This window comes from Hemitrygon akajei, chromosome 14 (genome assembly GCF_048418815.1).
Source record: "Hemitrygon akajei chromosome 14, sHemAka1.3, whole genome shotgun sequence".
Taxonomy (NCBI): Eukaryota; Metazoa; Chordata; class Chondrichthyes; order Myliobatiformes; family Dasyatidae; genus Hemitrygon; species Hemitrygon akajei.
In genome coordinates this window covers 97070621-97092833 of record NC_133137.1, presented here as the reverse complement: position 1 = coordinate 97092833, position 22213 = coordinate 97070621, and the positions used below count along the sequence as shown (strand labels likewise).

The 22213-nt window shown below is 42.7% G+C and overlaps 1 protein-coding gene across 1 annotated transcript; it reads right to left on the bottom strand.

Annotated features, from left to right (window-relative positions):
- Positions 1-6340: 6340 nt before the first annotated feature.
- On the bottom strand, positions 6341-15724 carry LOC140739028 (C-type lectin LmsL-like). Its single transcript, XM_073067000.1, has 5 exons — positions 15585-15724; positions 13776-13930; positions 13249-13389; positions 8478-8592; positions 6341-6897 (listed from the first exon to the last, which is right to left on the bottom strand). Exons 1-5 carry the CDS (start codon positions 15637-15639, stop codon positions 6821-6823), a joined length of 543 nt encoding a protein of 180 aa, XP_072923101.1. The 5' UTR covers positions 15640-15724; the 3' UTR covers positions 6341-6820.
- Positions 15725-22213: the final 6489 nt, after the last annotated feature.

Sequence of the window (22213 nt, the reverse complement as noted above, 5' to 3'; positions counted from 1 at the left end):
CTCTCACTGCGTTGGACACCTCCCTCTGTCTCTTTGTAACAGCTCAAACGGTGTCCAAAAGCCAGTCTCATTCTCCCAACATTTTAAAGTGATTGTCCACAGAAGATATGAACACTAGGGGTACATAACAACAGTGTCTAGTGTAGTTGTGAGGAAGGACAGGCAGATGATTGTGTAAAATTGCAGTCAGTGGGATGAGTTAATGTGTAACAGGGGGCCAAAATCAAAAAGAGTGATTAATAAAGAACTGGATGCATTAAATTTGAATGCATGTCATCTACAGAATAAAGTATATGATCTTCCAGTGCAGTCAGAGACTGGCAGGCATGACTTTGTGGCCATCACTGAGTCGTGGCTGAAGGAAGATGATAACCGGGAGCTTAAAATCCAAAGACACACATTGTATCAAAATGACAGGCAGGTAGGCAGAGAGGTGGGGTGGCTCTGTTGGTAAAAAAAATGAAATCAAATCCTTAGAAAGAGGTGACAAAGGAGTGGAAGATGTAGAATCCCTGTGGGTAGAGCTAAGAAGCTGCAAGGGTACAAATATCCTTTATTCAGGCCTCCAGACAGTAGCTAAGATGTGGCATTCAAATTACAATGAGAGATAGAGATGGAATGTAAAAAGGACAATGTTATGATAGTCATGGGAAGATTTCAAAAAGCAGGTAAATTGGGAAAATCAGGTTGGTATTGGATGACATTTGTAGAATGCCTAAGTGATGGCTTTTTAGAACAGCTTGTGATTGACTCTAACTGGGGAAGGCATGCCTGTTTTGGGTGTTGTGTAAGGAACTGGATTTGATTCGGGCTGTAATGTATGGATCTATTTGTTTTGGGGCAATGACTCCCATTAACACTATGTGTGAAGTGTTGTCTATGCATGAACATTTTTTCTCCCCCCTTTCCCATCTCCACTCACCTCCCACGCTCTCTTCCTCCTCTCTTCCCCCCCCCCCTTCACCCCTAAACTAACATGGCTTTAATCAGGATAAACTGACAAATTCTCTAATGCTAATGAAGGCTGGGATTTTTACATCAAGAGGGTTGAACTTCATTGTATTGTGAACAACATGGATGAGGAAAAGCAAGCCCCGACACTTCTTAGCTTGATGGGTGCTAGGACCTACAGTCTCTTATGCAACTTAATTACCCCTAAAAGGCCAGCAAGCAAGATGCTCGACAAAATTTTTTAAATTTCACAAAATCGCTTGAACCCTAAATGCTAGTAATAACTGAGAGATTTAGAATTTACAAGAGGAGCCAATGAAAGCACAAAAGCATTTCTGAATACATTGCAGAACTGTGCAAACTTTCTCAATATTGTGTCTTTTGAGATGGACTTTCGGATACATTAAGCTACTGGCTTGTATGTGGCATGCATGGTCAAAACATACAAAAGTGGCTACTGTCAGAAAGAGACCTAACCTTGGAACAGGTACTGACCATTGCAATATCATTGGAGACTGCAGCAAAGGGTGCAGCAGAACTACAGAAAACGAGATTGGAATGTGTAATGTTCAAAATGTCCCTGAATAGTGCAGAAGTCCAAAATGTTATCAATGTTGCAAATACTCCAAGGATGCAAATAACTGTTTGTTCAATGAAAAATTTTGCAGAAAGTGTCACAGACAAGGCCATACAGAGAGAATATACAAGGCAGACAAATAGCACAACCAAGTGAAAATTTTCAAGTTCAAGACTAAGCAAAAGCATAAAGTGACTGAATACGAAACAACACAGACTCTGACAAAGGTGAGCTGTCATGCCCAGAATTACTTTGTATCACTGAAGCAAATCACCAAATCATATGGATCACAACAGATGTGACTGGTGTAAAACTGAAAATGAAGCTGGGTTCAGGGTCAGCTTTGTCTAAGATTTCAGAGGCTGTTTTCTAAGTGACCATTAGAAAAGACCTCAGTGATGGTAAACACTTACATGGCAAAAAAGTGTCGCCCAAAGGAAAATTGAAAGTGATTGTGACATTTGGAGGCAAAACACAGCAGTTGTAGCTTTTGGTGTTGAAAAGTGGATGGCGAGCACTTTTTGGATTGGATGGTTGAGAAAAATCCAACTAGACTGACAATCAAAGCATTCAATGTGCCATCAACAGCCCAACTGGTAGCACTAACCAGAGATTGTCAGAGCTGCTCAGTGCTAATGAGAAGGTGTTTGAGAATGGTTTTGATAAACTCACAGGCATGAAGGCCAGAATTGAGTAGAATGAAGCAGCAACACCAAGATTCCATAAAGCCCGTTCAGTGCCTGATGCATTACATACTAAAGTGGATGCTGAACTTCAGAGCTTGAAGACATCTGGAATTCTCTCCAAGGAGAAGTGGACTGATTAGGCCATGCTCATTGTCCTGGTGATCAAGAAAGGGAAGACCGGAGCCAGTCACACATGTGGGAATTTCAATGTGAGTATCAACCTGGTTCAGTGTACTGGGAGCAATTCAGAACTTGCAGGACAGATACATCCCAAAGATGAAGAAGTATTCTAAAAGGAGGATGAAGTAACTGTGGAAGTCAAAGACAGCAGAACAGGAAATGAGAGAGCATATAATAGACCAAAAACTTCTGGGAAGTTAGAGGATTGGGAAGCTTTTAAAACTGACAGAAGATAACGGAAAAAAAGGAAAGATAAAATAAGATAAAAGAAAGGTAAGCTAGCCAATTATATCAATGAGAATACCAGAAGTTTTTTTTCAGATATAATATATAAAGCATAAAAGAGAGTTGTTGCTATTTCAATGGAGAAGTTGCTTGGGAAGCTGAAAGGTCTGAAGATAGATAAGTTACTTAGACTATATAGAACATATAGAACAAAATAGCACAGTACAGGCCCTTCGGTCCACAATTTTGTGCCGACCCTTAAACCCTGCCTCCCATATAACCCTCCACCTTAAATTACTCCGTATACTGTATCTGTCTGGTAGTCTCTTAAATTTCACTAGAGTATCTGGCTCACCACTGACTCAGGCAGTGCATTCCATGCACTAACCACTCTCTGAGCAAAAAACCTTCCTCTAATATTCCCCTTGAACCTCCCACCCCTTATCTTATAGCCATGTCCTCTTGTATTGAGCAGTGGTGCCCTGGGGAAGAGGCACTGACTGTCCACTCTGTCTATTCCTCTTAATTTCTTGTATACCTCTATCATGTCTCCTCTCATCCTCCTTCTCTGCAGAGAGTAAAGCCCTAGCTCCCTTAATCTCTGTTCATAATGCCTATTCTCTAAACCAGGCAGCATCCTGGTAAATCTCTTCTGTACTGTTTCCAATGCTTCCACATCGTTCCTATAGTGAGGACACAGTACTCCAAGTGTGGCCTAACCAGAGTTTTATAGAGCTGCATCATTACCCTGCAACTCTTAAACACTATCCCTGGATTTAAAAAAGCTAACACTCCATAAGTTTTCTTAACTACCTTATCTACCTGTGAGGCAACTTTCATGGATCTGTGGACATGTACCCCCAGATCCCTCTGCTCCTCCCCATTTCCAAGTATCCTGCCATTTACTTTGTACTCTGCCTTGGAGTTTGTCCTTCCAAAGTGCACCACCTCACACTTCTCTGGGTTGAACTCCTTCTGCCACTTCTCAGCCCAATTTTGCATCCTATCAATGTCTCTCTGTAAAATTTGACAATCCTCAACACTATCCACAACACTACCAACCTTTGTGTGGTCTGCAAAATTGCAAAACCACCCTTCTACTCACACATCCAGGTTGTGTATAAAAATCACAAAAAGTAGAGGTCCCAGAACAAATCCTTGTGGGACACCACTAGTCACAACCCTCCAATCTGAATGTACTCCCTCCACCATGACCCTCTGCTTTTTGCAGGCAAGCCATTTCTGAATCCACCTGGCCAAACATCCCTGGATTCCATGCTTTCTGACTTTCTGAATAAGCCTACCATGTGGTACCTTGTCAAATGCCTTACTAAAATCCATGTAGGTCACATCCACGGCACTACCCTCATCTATATGCCTGGTCACCTCCTCAAAGAACTCTATCAGGCTTGTTAGGCACGATCTGCTAAATGCAGAATGAAGTGTAAATGTTACAGGGAAAGACTAAATGAACTGCACACCAGGGTTCTGAAAGAGGTGCATGAAGAGACTGGGGAGGCTTTAATAATGATCTTTCAAGAATGACTAGGTTCTGGAATGGCTCCAGAGGACCGGAAAATTGTAAAAGTCACTCCACACCCTCAGAATAGAGGGAGGCAGATAGAAGGATCTATCTGGCTACATATTGGCTTGGTATAGCAACAGCTCTGAAAGTGTCTCCAAGTAACTGCAGAGAGTTGTGTGACCAGCTCGGTACGTCACAGAAACCAGCCTCCCCGCTGTGGACTCTGTCTACACTACTTGCAGCCTCAATAAAGAGTGAGCATAATCAGAGACCCCACTCATCCCACACATTCTCTCTTCTGTCCTCTCCTATTTGACAAAAGACATAGAAACTTGAAAGCACAGACCACCAGGCTGAAGGGCAGCTTCTATCCCACTGTTACGAGACTCCTGAATGAACGTCTTGTATTCTTGACCTCGCATCTACTTTGTTATGAACTTTCACTTTATTGTTTACTGACACTGCACTTTCTCTGTAGCTTTTACACTTTATTCTGCATTGTTACCGTTTTACTTCATTCCTCCTCAATGCAGTGTGTAATGATTTGATCGATATGAACAGCAGTACAGGACAAACCTTTCAGTGTATCTTGATAAACCAATTCCAGTTACAGAGGAAGTTCAGTGCAGACAGGCCATAAGGTGCAAGGCTACAACAAGGTAGATTGTGTTGTGACTGTATTTCTAAATAACAGAATGCAGAATAACATGTAATGGCTCCAGAGAAAGGACAGAGCAGATAAACAATACAGTGCAAGATCATAACAAGGTAGATTGTCAGCTCCAGATTCCAGCATATTGTACTCAGGGAAACATTTGATAATATTTTAACAGTGGAGTAGAAGCTGTCCTTGATCCTGGTGGGACGTGTTTCAGGCTGGGTATCTTCTGCTCAATGGAAGAAGGAAGAAGAGAGAATGTGTGAGGTGGGTGGTGGCTTTGATCACGCTGGCTGCTTTACTGAGGCAGTGAAAATTGTAGACAGGCTCCATGGAGAGGAGATTGGTTTCCCTGATGTGCTGAGCTATGTCCACAACTCACTGCAGAGAGCAGTGGACACAGCCCAGTCCACCATGGACACAGCTGTCCTTACCATCAAGAGCATCTACATGAGGCACAGAAACAGCTACTGTCCTACAGCTATCAGAGTCTTAAACCAATCTTCACCACATTAATACTACCTCAGCAATAGGACACTACAGACCATCACTTGAATCCTGTTTCTAATTGTGATTGTTTCACTAATATCTTGTTTTGCACAGCCAGTTTCTTCACTGTCTTGTATTGAGGTTGGTTTATTTGTAATTTCCACTTGAGTGATGTATGATATATATTTTGTGTGTTGTCTACATGCCTGTGATGTTGCTGCAAGTTTTTCATTGTATCTGTAATTCACCGTACTTATGCATATAACAGTAAACTTGACCTGGAGTCAGTATGTAGATCACAGTGTCATGTAGTTTACTGACTGACTTTAAAGGGTTGAATGTCAGATCAGTAAACAATAGAAACTACATGGGTTAAAGGGGTATAATGTTGAGTTATTCCCACCGTCTCTCTCACTTTCATTATCAGTTTGGTCAGGAGATTTGGACAAGGCTTGTGTTCTATCAGATTTTATTGTATCTAGACATATGCCAAAGACCAAGAATTATTTGCAAAATTGACAAGCAGTTGGTTGAATTGATTTTTGAACAGACAACAGAGGTTTTCATGTAATTATGCAATGGTATTTATGGGCCCATTTCTTCTTCTGCAAACTAGTCAGTGTTGTAAAATCTCATTCCCTGCAACTATTCCAGCCAATCCCCTCTGCATCCTCCTCAGATCCTTTACTTCACTCCCACGTGCAGTGACCTGGACACAACACATCAAGTGCGGATGAAGGGAAAGAGTTAATTTTGCAAAGTCTGTACTGCCTTCTCCTCAGTTCAGCACTGAGTGTCGATGTGGGGAGGAAGCAACAGTGGGACAGGAAGGCTGCTGGAAACTGGACTCACACAACAACAACACACACAGCTCAAGATGCAATTCTCTTTATTATTGGCTGAGAAACTAAGTACAGTCATCACAGACACTGAGAGCAGCTACAAAGAAATCAGAATCAGAATCAGAATCAGAATCAGACTTTAATCGCCAAGTACCTATGCACATACAAGGAATTTACTTCCGGCAGATGTTGTCTCTCTGCTCATAATAATAATAATGATAAATATAAATGAAAATATAGATTATACATACAGGTAGTGCAATCCAAGTAATAGTTAGCCGACAGTTAACCGGCAGTTAACTGTTCAGCAAAGTGACCACAGTAGGGAAAAAACTTCTCCAGTGCCTATTAGTCTTAGTCTGGAGGGATCTGAAGTGCCTACCAGACGGAAGCAGATCAAACAGTCCGTGCGCAGGATGGGAGGAATCCTTTATGATGTTCCCCGCCCTCTTCTTCAACCTGGAAGAGTACAGGTCCACAATAGAGGGCAGGGAGGCTCCAATGATGCGCTCGGCAGTCCTCACTGTGCGCTGTAGTCTGGTTCTATCCTGCTTGGTGGCGGCTCCAAACCACACAATGATGGAAGTGCACAGGACAGACTCAATGACTGCAGTGTAGAACTGAAGTCAGTGAATCAAGGCACTGAATCCACCACTAGAAAGGATGAGTGGATGGTTCTGGAGACTTCTAAATACAGTGAAGTTTGTAGGCACAAATAAAACCAACTTCCGTATTACAGGGAAAATCGTTCCAAACTGGAGAACCTTGAAGCAGAGAAAAGGAATCAAATGTTGACTCATTAGTCCACAAGTATAAAGTTGCAGATGCTGAAAATAATTCTGGGAGTATTGAGTAGGTCAGATGCTGCCTCATCTTCTAAGGATGTCCAGTATTTCTCTTTTCTGTTTAATCTAAATGTTTTCTCTTCTTGCATCAATGTCTGTGAGTTATAGCCATTTCCTGACCTTGATCAATGAATTTGCCTTGTAAATAAAGGGAGTCAGTTGTTGTTGTGGTTCATGTGCAGTCAGGGTGTGTGTTGCTGAAACTTGACACCTCACAATATACACTGGGGATTTGGACTGTTTCAGACTGAAGTGGCTGGGCTCACCCTGGACTGGATCTCCCTGCGAACTGAGTAACAAGCCTGTCCCAACAGAGATAAACTAAGCCTTCACCATTTCATGGACCTCCAAATGTGAGCAGAATGAAGAATATCTGGAATGAGGAAGATGAGCATAATATATCTGGTTTCAATTTCACTGTGAAAAGTTTTATTTTTCCTTTATATTATGAGGAGGAAACTGAAGGCTCTTGAGCCAGTCCTCATCAGGGGATCAGAGGTGGAGATCATTATATTCTTGGTGTTGTCTTTTCAAAGAATGTGTCCTGCAGGCCAGCAGACAAATACTTTTACAATGAAGGCATGGCAGCACCTCTACTTTCTTAGAAGTTTGTGAATATTCAGTGTGTCATCTAAAATTTTAACAAACTTCTATAGATGCACAATAGAGAGTATATTGACTGGTTGCATCACAGCCTGGAATGGAAACACTAGCACCCTTGAATGGAAAAAGCCAGCCTTGGGTCTCACATCATCAGGAACAGTTATAACTCTTCAACCTGAACCAGAGTGGATAACTTCACTCACCGCAACACTGAACTGATACCACAACCTATAAAATCACTTTCAACGACTCTACAACTCGTGTTCCAATATTATTTATTACTTATTTACCTCCCATTATTATTTGGTTTTTTGTTTCTTTTGTATTTACACAATTCAATGTCTTTTGCACATTGCTTTTTTCTCCATCTTTGTGGGTAGTTTTTCATTGATGCTATTCGGCTTATTTGTATTTACTGTGAATGCCCACAAGCAAATGAATCTCAGGGTAGATAATCTTGACATACAGTATATGTACTTTGATATTAAATTTTCTTTGAACTTTCTACTTTGAGTTTCTTTATCTGCGGTGATACAAAAATGATATTACATCCCTTGTATGTTGTTCCACCGACAAGCTCACACTGAGTTGAAACTGACTAAAGGACTCAGGGTTTTCATTGTGAAATATTAATTCTGTTGCTTTTTTCATAGATGTTGTCTGACCTATTGAGTGTTTTGTGAAATTGCTGGTTTTATCTCAGATTCCTAGTATTGTCTGTTTTTTTTTCATCTTCATACACTGACTGTTCCCCTGCCCCTGCAATACATCCCATTTATTCTCTAAATGCTAGGCAATGAGTTTAGTTCTGCTGAGCATGGGGCTGGTTCACTCCACAGGCCTCTTCAATACTGTGTTTGAAATGGAAATAACATTTCTCTCACTGTTACACTTACCTGAAAAATAATGAATGCTTGCACAGTCTTCATTGCCATTATAATTATTAGGTAAATTTGTACCCCATCTTCTATAAGTGTAGGAAGTTCCATCAATCCATGTGAAAGTCCCTTCCTGTGGGATATAAATCAGTGATTATTTCTGTGGGAGTGCGGAGTAACCTGTCACTTAATGGTACAGGGAGGAGCTGGACCCGAGTCAGAGTGAGACCAGAATACAAGCAGTCGGGTCAAACGGGGCAGTGAATGAGATTTTAAATTAACTGTCAGGGAGGGGGAACTCTCATGGAAGTAACAGAAGCCTTGGAACAAAAAAAAAACTGGATCTGAGTGTAAAAGTCAGGGAGAAGGAATAATGACAACTTGGACAATGAATCATTGAGCACAAATACACAGGCTGATCTCATAAACACCAGAGGGACAAATGACAGAAAATGACTGCACATGAATGGACACAGACAACAAAACCAAATGGAAATTGGAGATAGGATGTTAACAGGGAACTGAGAGACGATATAATCACACAAAAGGTAGAGGTAGGTGGAACTAGCTGCCGGAGGAAGTAGTTGAGGAAGGTACAATAGTGTCTTTTAAGAAGAACTTGAACAGATACAGGCATGGATGGAAATTAGAGGAAATTGGGACCAGCTGGGTGGGCACCTTGGTTGACATGGACTAGCTGTGCTGAGGAGCCTGAATCCTTGCAGTATTGTTTGCTAATCCTGGTCAGACCAGCCCTGCGGTACTGTGAACTGTTACATAAAGGACTGAGAGGCATTGGAGCAGAGAACTGATCACAAAACACGGAGGCCAGGACAATCCAACCGGCTGAGGCTGGAAACACTTAGCTTTAGTCAGCTAAGTATTTTTACAAATTTCATTTGTTATTTTTCATTGAATTATGGTGATTTAATGTTAAAGGATTCCTTGCATTCTTAGGCATTCTTTTGGGGTAAGGCAATTCATGCAATTTATTTCAATTTCATATACCCACAATCTCTGAATTCTCAAGTTCCATACTCAGTGGACGAGGACGTCACTTTGCACACCAGCCTTGCCCAGAGTCTTTTTGGGAACAAAAATGCATTTACTACAGGGAAAGGAAAGGATTAACCAAAACCTGAACACAGGGGGAATCAGGCCAATGAATGGAAATGGGGGAGGTGTGTTAACCTGAGATCATACCATCACAGTAGACCAACAGGATAGGTAACAGGGCAGGTACATCAGTGAGGAGATCTGTGTTCTCACTGGGTACCCAGCACAGTAGCACTGTCTGTCTATTGTTATGATCCCAGCCCCCTCCTTCTTGAGAATCGCAAGATCGCTATTAATTCGGGTCTTGGACCCAGGAAATGAGAGAGAATCCTCAGCAAGACAAAGCAACGGATTTGGCCATTGTTTCTTGGAGACACCTTTGTGGATTGCGATCCTATACTACGTGCCAGCTCTCAGGGCAACGCGGGCTGGGGATTGCATCACCCCACCCTGATTGACATCTACAACCCTGCAAGTCAAGATAAAAGAGGGGCTGCAGGGGGCAGTCCTCTAGCGACGCACCAGAAGGAGACACCATCGCTCATCGCTCCCGTGATAACGGGAAGCTATTCAGAAGCCACGTGTGGTCCGTTTCCCCTGGCCTGGGGAACGGGTGGCTGATAACACCGAAAAGGACTTTGAACTAACAACGGGGAACCCACGTTCCTGTTTCAACGGTTTGCATCCTAAAAGACTGGGCAAGTTTCTTTTCTCACCAAAAATCTCTCTCTCTCCAACAAGTGAAACCCAGCGGTCCCGAAAAGGCTAAAGCCTGCATGAACTCGAGAGACTTTTATATTTCCATCAGACAATATTTTCACCCCTAGACAAAACGATAGAGCTACTTCTTATTGATGATTATTACTATACCCGCGCTTTAGATTGAGTATTGACGATGTATATTATCTGAATGTTTGTATTAACCTTACTTTTGTGCCCCTTTATAAATAAAAACATTTAAAAATAGTACCATCAGACTTCAACGGACCTCTCTATCTTTGCTGGTAAGTGACCCAGTTACGGGGTTCGTAACACTATATATTGTATTTCCATATGCAGAGCATATGGCACTGATTCCATTAGCCTCCTGCCTGGGAACACATAGAACATAGAACAATACTGCATAGTACAGGCCCTTCAGCCCACAATGTTGTCCCGATCCTTAAACCCTACCTCCCATATAACCCTCCACCTTAAATTACTCCGTATACTGTATCTGTCTAGTAGTCTCTTAAATTCCACTAGTGTATCTGGCTCCACCACTGACTCAGGCAGTGCATTCCATGCACTAACCACTCTCTGAGTGAAAAACCTTCCTCTAATATCCCCCTTGAACCTCCCACCCCTTACCTTAAAGCCATGTCCTCTTGTATTGAGCAGTGGTGCTCTGGGGAAGAGGAACTGATTGACCACTCTATCTATTCCTCTTAATATCTTGTATACCTCTATAATGTCTCTTCTCATTCTCCTTCTCTCCAGAGAGTAAAGCCCTAGCTCCCTTAATCTCTGATCATAATGCATACTCTCTAAACCAGGCAGCTTCCTGGTAAATCTCTTCTGTACCATTTTCAATGCTTCCACATCATTCCTATAATGACACATTACTCCAAGTGTGGCCTAACCAGAGTTTTATAGAGCTGCATCATTACCCTGCGACTCTTAAACTCTATCCCTCGACTTAAGAAAGCTAACACTCCATAAGTTTTCTTAACTACCCTATCTACCTGTGAGGCAACTTTCACGGATCTGTGGACATGTACCCCCAGATCCCTCTGCTCCTCTATATTCCCAAGTATCCTGCCATTTACTTTGTACTCTGCCTTGGAGTTTGTCCTGCTGAACTCCATCTGCCACTTCTCAGCCCACTTCTGCATCCTATCAATGTCTCTCTGCAATCTTCGACAATCCTCAACACTATCCACAACATCACCAAGCTTTGTGTCATCTGCAAATTTGCCAACCTCCACATCCAGGTCATTAATAAAAAATCACAAAAAGTAGGGGTCCCAGAACCGATCCTTGTGGGACACCACTAGTCACAACCCTCCAATCTGAATGTACTCACTTCACCATGATCCTCTGCTTTCTGCAGGTAAGCCAATTCTGAAGCCACCTCTTCAAAGTACTCTATCAGGCTTGTTAGACATAATCTGCCCTTCATAAAGCCATGCTGACCGTCCCTGATCAGACCATGATTCTCTAAATGCCCATAGATTCTATCTCTAAGAATCTTTTTCAGCAGCTTTCCCACCATAGACGTAAGGCTCACTGGTCTATAATTACTCGGACTATCCTACTACCTCTTTTGAATAAGGGGACAGCGTTCACCTCCCTCCAATTCTCCGGTACAATTCCAATGGACGAGGACATAAAGATCCTAGCCAGAGGCTCAGCAATCTCTTCCCTCGCCTCATGGAGCAGCCTGGGGAATATTCCGTTAGGCCCCGGGGACTTATCCATCCTAATGTATTTTAACAACTCAAGCACCTCCTCTCCCTTAATATCAACATGCTCCAGAACATCAACCTCACTCATATTGTCCTCACAGTCATCAAGTTCCCTCTCATTGGTGAATACGGAAGAGAAGTATTCATTGAGGACCTCACTCACTTCCATAGCCTCCAGGCACACCTTTCCATCTATATCTCTAATCGGTCCTATCTTCACTCCTGTCAACCTTTTGTTCTTCACATAATTGAAGAATGCCTAGGGATTTTCCTTTACCCTACTTGCCAAGGCTTTCTCATGCCCCCTTCTTTCTCCTAGCTCTAAAATGATTTACCAACATACAGAACAGTGACTCTCAGAATCACTCATTGGACTAACTACAGAGCCACAACTACAATTAATATTAGGATGTTAGAACCAGATGGTCATGTCTTTGGGTTCCTTTGAATTATGGAGATTCACTTGAGTCGGTGTAGAGAAATGTTCCTACTTGTAGAGAAATGCAGGGACTTTAAATTTAAGAGAGTCTGATCATCCAGCAGATACCTGGCTAGAAACCCTTTTCTCCAGAGTCACTGATCAATCTAGCAAATACTGGTGAGAAAGCCTTTTCTCCAGAGTGTTTAAGATGTGACTCATGGGGATTATTGAAGGAAAAACAGAGATACTCATGAGGGAGAAATAAAAGTCACACTGATCATGTCAGATGAGGGGGGGGGGGGGGGGAGAGAGAGAGAGAGAGAGAGAGAGAGAGAGAGAGAGAGAGAGAGAGAGAGAGAGAGAGAGAGAGAGAGAGAGAGAGAGAGAGAGAGAGAGAGGAGTCTAATACGGAGATAAACAGGACATAAACATGTGAGGTTTATTTCTTGACAGGATGTGGTGACTCTGGCCACAGCAGCATTTATTGTCCTTCCCTGATCATCCTCTGACCATTTCTGAGGGCAGGTAAGAGTCAACACATTGATGGATCTCTGGAGTCGCAATGAGGACAGACTGGGGAAAGATGGTAGATTCCTCACTCTGAAGAACAATAGTGAACCAGATCAGTTTTTACAACAGTCTGGTAGTTCCATTGTCACCATTTCTCATAGTAATGCTTTACTCCAGATTTATTGCATTTTATTTACTTCCCCGGCTTCTGGGATGGGAATCAAACTTATGTCCCTGGATCATTAGGATACACCCAGTCAGTTAACCACTACACTGCTACACACCTGTTACTCTGCACGATGTCGGGTGTAATTCTGTCTGTGGTGGCAAAGGAACACGTCATCATTAACTTTACCTGTGATATGTCATTCAGGCCAATCCATGTCCATGGCTTGCTTGCATCCACAGCACTGACCACGTCAGAAATGAAGTTGTTATGGATGCTTGAGATCACAGATGGCAGATGTCCAGAATGTGGGAGCTGACTGCAGAAATTCTTTAAAGAAAAGAAATAATTTTTCTGTTGCTGAGAATTGTCATTGTTCATTTTCCTAGACATCCTTCTGTAAATTATCCAACCTGATTTTGGAAATTCAACAACCTTGTTACATGAAATAAAGTTCTTGTTCTTTGAACTTTTCGTTGTCAAATCCACACTGTGTTAACTCCTGGATGTGGAGTTTCCCCTAAAATCCAAATATTTCACGCATTGACCAATTGATAGAAACTTGAGCCCACGGCTGCAGTGAAACACTCCCTGGAACACAGGGACTCATCACAGACAACTCAACTAGAGGCTGTGCTGTGAGTTCATGGGAATGAACCAGCAGAGACCGATATTCACCAGGACTGCTGAAGAAATCACTTAATCCAGGGACTTACCTCAGCTGCCTCCCATGTCTTCTTGTCACTGAAAAACCGGTAACAGGAGTTTAAAGGAGGAAAGTAAAACCAGTTTTCATCACAGGGTCCTCTGAATAGTCTATAGTTTTCAAGGTCCCGCTGAGTCCTCTTCAAAACCAAGGAATTGTTTGTCCCTTTCAGTTAAAGAGAATTAGAATTTAAATCAACTACAATAACCAAAGTACCAAACAGTTACAGATTTTGCTGTTACACACCAGACCTTGATGGACACATGGAAGGTCAGCGTTCGAGGGGAAGAAGGAGCACCAGCTGTAGCTGTGGCATTTCTAGTGTTTAATACAGACCTAATGAGATCTCCACCTGTCCATCTCTTGTAAAAGGAGGAAAGGGACAGATGGAGAAACTGCAGGCTGATTGGCCTGACACGGAATGGACAAGATATTGGGAAATAATCTGAGTGACAGCTCAACTTGTCATTTAGAGCGGTGCAGTTAATTGAAGTCATTCACACAGAGATGTTAAAGGGAGGTTCTGTTTGACTAGCGAATGAACAGGCAGTGTCCATGTGCTTTGCTGTTTACCGCATTCCAACTGGATCTTCAGAAACATTGTCCAAAGTCCACTTGACATTACATTCAGGATAATGAAATCCTTGGGATCCAACAGAGAGTGAGATGTTGGATTATAAAGCAAAATACTGCAGATGCAGGAAATCAAAAATAAAATCAAAAACTGCTGGAGCTCAGAGGTGATGCAGAGAGAGGGCAAAGAGGGAGATCAGTCAGTTTGTGGGCGGTGCAGGAGGCAACACAGCTCAAGATACTGGCTTGGTTTTATTGAGGGAGCTGAGCTTGTGTGTCCAGGGAAGATGTGTGGAGATCTGAGACATGCAGTATAAAGGCAGCCTCAGGGCTGCTGACAATTGTGCGTGGGTCTGTGTGTGAGGGTGTCATACTGTGGAGAGGTGCTTGGAGCTGGGTGACACAGGCTGCATCTCTCTCCACACCCCTTGTTTACGAAGGTGAAATTTTGTAGAAATTACAGAGCTGAAACAGCCTTGTGGGCACAACTCCTTCCTGTGGCTCCTTACATTCCCCCTGTTCTTTACCTTATCTCACCCTGTAATCCCTGGTTGACCGGCTCACTGGCTGCAGTAAATGACCCCCAGTGTGGGAGGGTGCAGGGAAGTCAGAGTGGTCAGAGAGAGGATGGATTGTAGAGAGACTGGAGGCTTTGTTGCCAAGTTTGTGGATGATATGAGGATAGAAGGAGCAGGGAGTGTTGAGCAATCAGGGTGTCCACAGAAAGGCTTAGACAAATTCGAAGATGGGTAAAGAAGCTGTAGATGGAATAGAGTGCTGTCACAGTGTATATTCATGCACTTTGGGAGAAGGAATAAAGGCATAGACAATTTTCTAAATGGAGATAAAAGTCAGAAGTCAGAGGTGCAAGGGGACTTGGGAGCCCTCATGCAGGATTCCCTAAACAATAACTTACAGGCTGAGACTATGGTAAGAAAGCCAAATCGAATGATAACATTCATTCTGAGAAGACTAGAATAAAAACCAAGGATGTAATTTTGGGGCTTTATATGCATTATTCAAATTGCACTTCGAGCATTGTGAGCAGCTTTGGCTCTATGTCTTAGAAAGGAAGCCTCTATCTCACACATCAATTTAATAACTCTGAGACAGAGTGTCAGACAAAAGACATTCCCTGCTGCTGCCATTCACAAATTCCCAGATTCTTTCATCTATTCCACAGCAGTACACTGATTCTGATCAGTGATTTATATCTGAAAACACTAGAAGCATCAACCAAGCCTACCTTCACCGTCACTGTTGGCCAATGTGCTTAGCAACAGAAACAGCAGCAGCATCATCTCCACAGTGGAGTTTCTTTCCTCCGGATCGAAGCACAAAAGGTTCAAAATCAGAGTGAAGGTTTCCAAGGGATTCTGCTGTCGTCCCTCCTCTCTCTCTCACTGAGCTGTCCAAAGAGGTGTGCATGATATATATACACATACGTGTATCGAACACAGATTGTGGAGACATTGGCGACGTGAGCCATACGAAAATCTATGCAAAACTTTTGCTTTGAGGTTCAACTGAATCATACAGTAAAATCAGATGAAATGCAACTCATTAATTAAAAGGATTATTACAGCATCCCCTGGACTGGAGTGGAAACCAGGGCAACACTTTGTGAGCTCTTTGTCAGACAGGACATCGTGAGGTGTAACTGGTCACTGAGAAATGCTGTACAACCTATCGGCCAGCCTGTGGGGAATTTATAATACCGGGATCAATGAATATCATCAATGAGAATATTGTGATGACCATGTTACTGGGGTGGAGATCCCAACTCCATTTCTGTAACCCACAACTTCCAGGTCTATGAACTACTGCTCTTCCTCCAGTTTCTGTGTTTGATTGGATTGGTTCAGTAGCAGGAAGCACACAATGAACTCCACATATTCTCCTGGTGTATACTGCAAAGCAGCAGGATTGATGCAGGAATCCACAAACCCGGAGCACTGTGTCTTTCCCAACTTCTCCACACACACTCCTTCACCGAGGAGCCTTGTGAGAAAGATCCAGGGAATTAAGTTTAACATGTGAACAGCTTTTGATGGCTCTGGGCCTGTGCTCGCTAGAGTTTAGAATTATGATCGGGGATTCTCCTTGAATCTTACTGAATATTAAAGGCCTAATTACAGTAGCTGTGGTATCACGTACCCCATGACCGGGTTTAAAGAACCAGCAGAAATGAAAAATACATTGGAGTCCGGTATTGCTATAAACTAATAGTGTTTATTAGTAAACTACACAATACAGTACTATAAATGCAAATATATCAGACAGGTTAGCGATGAAATATATATACATAAGTGTGGAAATAGGAACAAAACTAGGCTCTTTCAAACCTGGGGGTAAATGGGTATAGTCTTACGATGATGAAGAGAGTTCAGTTCAGTTCAAGGTAGTTAGTTGAGTAACATTGGAGAGAGAGAGAGAGAGGTGAGCTGATGCTGTCGATCTTCCCGTTGTCTTCCAAAATCCTGTTGTGGTCACCGACTATGACCATACCATGTACGACCATTCTTCAGTGGTGGAATTATCACTCAGGCAAGGATGGACACACAAATAATTGCCCACCGGTGGCACCTTTTCACACTGTGAGCCGCTGATCGTTTTCCCCGAATCGATCCTCCAAAAATCCCACCTTCTTGTGGGTGCAACAAAGCTCGTTCAGTGTCCGAAACTGTGTGTCTCATGGTGTGTCTCCCTGTGTAACAGCGGACATGGTTTTTATCTCCACATGGTGGACACCAGCTGTCCATCAACCTGCTCCGCCCTCCTCTCTTTGCAGGAACTTTAACAAGCAGGCAAGTGTCCTTGCGGAAAGGTAAACAACTTTCAGAGAAACCATAACATCAATCTTTCAAGCAGTTTCTGTTGTTATGCCCTCGGGCCCCTCCTTTGTGAGAATCGCAAGAGCCCTAGTCAAGAGGGGGGTCAACTGACCCAAGAGGGGAAGAGACGTGCTGAATAGACACAGGAAATGGGAGAGAGAGAGAGAGATGTGCGGAAGACCACGTTCTCCCGAGAAGCAGAATAAAGGCGACATTGACTATTGTCTCATGGAGACCACGTGAAAAGCCCTCGGGCAAAGTGGTCTGGTTGAGAGAGAGAGATCGCATCACCTGCAACCTGATTGACACCTGCGATCCCGTGAAGAAGTATAAAGGAGGGTCTGAGGGGGGGGACAACCCTCAGACGCACCAAGGAGACACCAAGGAAGCACGATACCGATTCCCGTGGGAGCGGGAAGCCATTTTGAAGGAAGCCACGTGCGTTAGATTCCAAATTTTGAATCTGTGGCTAGAACCAACGGAAGACCGCTTTTAAATAACAACGGGGAAGCCTGCTCCCCTGATTCCAAGGATTTGCTCTGTAAAGACAACGGGCAAGTGTTTATCCTTTCTCAACCATCTCTCTCTCTCCACAATGTGAAACCCCAGCGGTTCCCAAAAGGGAAAAGCCTGCAAACTTCTGAGTGACTCTTTATATTTCAATTGGACTCAGTATTAACCCCTAGACAACTATAGAGCTTATTTCTGATTGATTATTATTACACCGGTGTTTTAGATTGAGTTTTGACGATGTATATGATCTGAATGTTTTGTATTAACCATACGTTTGTGCCCCTTTTTGAATAAAACGTTTGAAAATAGTAGCATCCGATTCAGCTGATCCCGCTATCTTTGCTGGTAAGTTACCTGGTAACGAGGTTACGTAACACTGTCTGTCTCTCTCTCTTATTGCGCTGGATGCCTCCCTCTCTCTCTCTCTTAATAGCAGCACAGTTCATAGGGTCAATTCCGGACCCCGTTCCAAACTAGGGTTACCCGTGACTGTGGTGAGGATGCTTCTAATAGTGGGAGAGTCCAGAATGAGGACACAATAGAAGGACATCCCTGTAGAACAGAAATGAGGAAAAATTTGTTTAGTTTTAAGGTGATGAATTTATGGAATACATTGCCACTGATAGCTGTGCAGGCTGAGTCATTGAGTTTATATTTAAAGTGGATATGATGGGTTCTTAAGTAGGCCATAGATCAGAAGACATAAGAGCAGAATTAGAGCACCTGGCCCATCGAGTCTGCTCTGACATTCAATCATGGCTGATCCCTTTTTTCTCCTCCTCAACCCAGTTTCTGACCTTCTCCCCGTAACCTTTGCTGCCATGTCCAATCAAGAAACTATCATTTCTGCCTTAAATACACCCAACAACCTGACCGCCACAGCTGCATGTGGCAACAACTTCCATAAATTCACCAACCTTTGGCTAAAAAGATTTCTTGGCATCTCTGTTCTGAAGGGGTGCCTCTCTATCCTGAGGCTGTGCCCCCTTGTCTTAGACTCTCCCATCATGGGAAACATCCTTTCTACATCTCCTCAGATTAGGCCTTTCAATATTCGAAAGGATTCAATGAGATTCCCCCTCATCCTTTTGAATTCCAGCGAGTACAGACCCAGAGCCATCAAACGTTCCTCACATGATAACCCTTTCATTCCTGGAATCATCCTTGTGAACCTCCTCTGGACCCTCTCCAAAGCCAGCACATCTTTTTTGGAGGAGGGGAACAATACTGTTCAGAATACTTGAGGTGAGGCCTCACCAGTGCCTTATAAAGCTTCAACATCACATTCTTGATCTTGTATTCTTGAAATGAATGCTAACATGAAATTTGCCTCCCTCACCACCTACTCAACCTTCAAGTTAACCTTCGGGGTGCTCTGCACAAGGACTCTATATCTCAGATTCCTGGATTTCTCCTTGCTTTGAAAATAGTCCACACATTTATTTCTACTACTACAGTGCATGACCTTGCATTCTCCAACGTTGTATTTCATTTGCCACTTTCTTGCCCGTTCTCCAAATTTGTCTAAGTCCTTCTGCATCCTACCTGTTTCCTCAACACTACCTGTCCCTCCACCAATCTTCGTATCATCTGAAAATTTGGCAACAAAGCCACCTATTCCATCATCTAAATCATTTATCTATAGCATAAAAAGAAGTGGTCCCAACACCAACCCCTCCAGAACACAACTAGTCACTGGTAGCCAACTAGAAAAGGATCCTTTCATTCCTACTTGTTGCCTCTTATCAATCAGCCAATGCTCTAACAATGTTAGTAATTCTCCCATAATATCATGGGCTCTTAACTTGGTATGCAGCCTGATACGCAGCCTCATGTGTGGCACCTTGTCAAAGGCTTCTGAAGGTCCAAATATACAATATCCAGTGCATCTCCTTTATCTATCCTACCTGTAATCTCCTCAAAGAATTCCAACAGGTTCATCAGGCAGGATTTTCCCTGAAGGTAACCATACTGACTTTGAACAACCTTGTCACTTTGCCCTGCGTCACCAGGGTACTCCATCATCTCATCCTTATTAATTGACTCCAACATCTTCCCAATCACTGTGGTCAGGCTAACTGGTCTAGAATTTCCTTCCTGCTGCCTTCTTCCTTTCCTAAAGAGTGGAGTAACATTTTCAATTTTCCAGTCCTCTGGCACCATGCCAGATTCCAATGATTTTTGAAAGATCATTTCTAATGTTACCACAATCTCTAATGCTACATCTTTTAGCACCCTAGAATGCAGTTCACCTGGTCTGGGTGAATTATGTAACTTTAGGTACATAATTGCTATTTGAGCACCTTCTCTCTTGTAATAGTAACTGCACCCACTTCTCTTCCTTCACACACTACAACATCAGGCATACTGCCCATGTCTTCCACAGTGAAGACTGATGCAAAATACTCATTTAGTTCATCAGTCATCTCCTTGTCCCCCATTACTATTTCTGCTGCCTCATTTTGTAGCAGTCCTATATCCACTCTCTTTTCGCTTTTATTTTCAACATACTTGAAAAAACTTTTACTATCCACTTTGATATTTGCTAGCTTGCTTCCATATTTCTTTGTTTCCCTTCGAATGATTTTTTAGTTGCTCTCTGTAGGTTTTAAAAAACTTCCCAATCCTCTATATTCCCACTAATTTTTGCTTTGCTGTGTGCCCTTTCTGTTGCTTTTACAATAGTTTTGACTGCTGTTGTCAGCCATGGTTGTACGATTTTACTCTTCGAGTATTACTTCATTTTTGGATTACCGGTGTCCTGTACCTTCCTCACTTTTCCCAGTAATGCATGCCATTGCTGCTCCACTGACATCCCTGCCAGCAGCTCCTTCCAATTTACTTTGCCCAACTCCTCTCAGTTACCACTGTAATTTCCCTTACTCCATTGAAATACTGCTAAACCAGACTTTACTTTCTCCCTATCAAATTTCAAGTTGAGCTTAATCATATTGTGATTACTGGTTTCTAAGTGTTCTTTTACCTTAAGCTCCCTAATCACCTCCAGTTCATTACATAACACCCAATCCAGTACTGCTGATCCCCTAGTAGGCTCAATGACAAACTGCTCTGAAAACCTATCTCTTAGGGATTCAACAAACTCACTCTCTTGAGATCCATTACCAACCCGATTTTCCTGGTTGAACTGCATGTTAAAATCTCCCATGACTACTATAACATTGCCCTTTTGACTCGTCTTTTCTATTACCACTGTTGGGAGGCATGTATATAACTGCCATCAACATCAACATCCTTTTACCCTTGCAGTTTCTTAACTCAACCCACAAGAATTCAACATCTTCCTATCCTATGTCTCATTTTTTTATTGATTTGATGCCATTCTTTACCAGTAGATCCACCACCATCCCCTCTGCCTACCTTCCTATCCCCCTGATATAACATGTAACCTTGAACATTAAGCACCCAACTACAACCATCCTTCAGCCACAATTCACTGAGGGCCACAAAACCATACCTGTCAATCTGTAATATTGCAACAAGATCATCCACCTTATTTTCTATAGTACACACATTTAGATACAACACCATGAGTACCGTATTTGCTGTCCCTTCTGATTCTGCATCCCTATTGATTTGATACTCAGCCTGCTGGCTGCAACTAAGCCCCATCACTGTCCGTCCTGACAGTCTGACTGCACGCTATCTTTACCTTTTTACCATCTGTTCTATTATAAAGGCATTAAAGGTTACAGGGAGAAGCAGGAGAAAGTAGTTGAGAGGGATAATAAATCAGAAATGATGGAATGAGGGAACATGTTAAATAGGCTGAATGGACTAATTCTGCTCCTATGTCTTATGGTCTGATGGTTTTAATATTCGGTCAATGCAGAGTCTAGACTGAAATACGAGGAGGTATCAGGAGCCCCACATGTTCTGCTGACACAACCCACACTGTACATGTGTGCAAAGCTGCATGTAGATGATGTGTTTACATTTTCTGTGTTGCTTTACACTTATTGAAAAGTAGTTTTGCTTCATCTGTTCTTATCATTCAGAGATTGCAGCTGCGCATGGATTTACCATAAGACCATAAGACATAGGAGCAGAATTAGGCCATCTGGCCCATCGAGTCCGCTCCACCATTCAATCATAGCTGATTTTTTTCCCCCATCTCCTCCTCAACCCCATTATCCCGGCCTTCTCCCCACAACATTTGATGCCATGTGTAATCAAGAACCTATCAATCTCTGCTTTAAATAAACCAAACGACCTGGCCTCCTCAGCTGTATGTGGCAACAAATTCCACAAATTCACCATGCTTGAGTAACGAGATTTTTCGGCATCTTTGTTTTGAAAGGGTGCCCCTCTATCCTGAGGCTGTGCCCTTTTGTCCTAGACTCTCCCACCATGGGAAACATCCTTTCCGCATCTACTCTGTCTAGGCCGTTTACTGGGTCTCCTTGATCTACTCAGGGAAACTGGTCCGTTTGGGGTTGCATTCACTACTTGACTTGAGGAAGGTTTCACTTCTTAACTTTATTCTATGGAACTGTTTGCAATTTGTTCC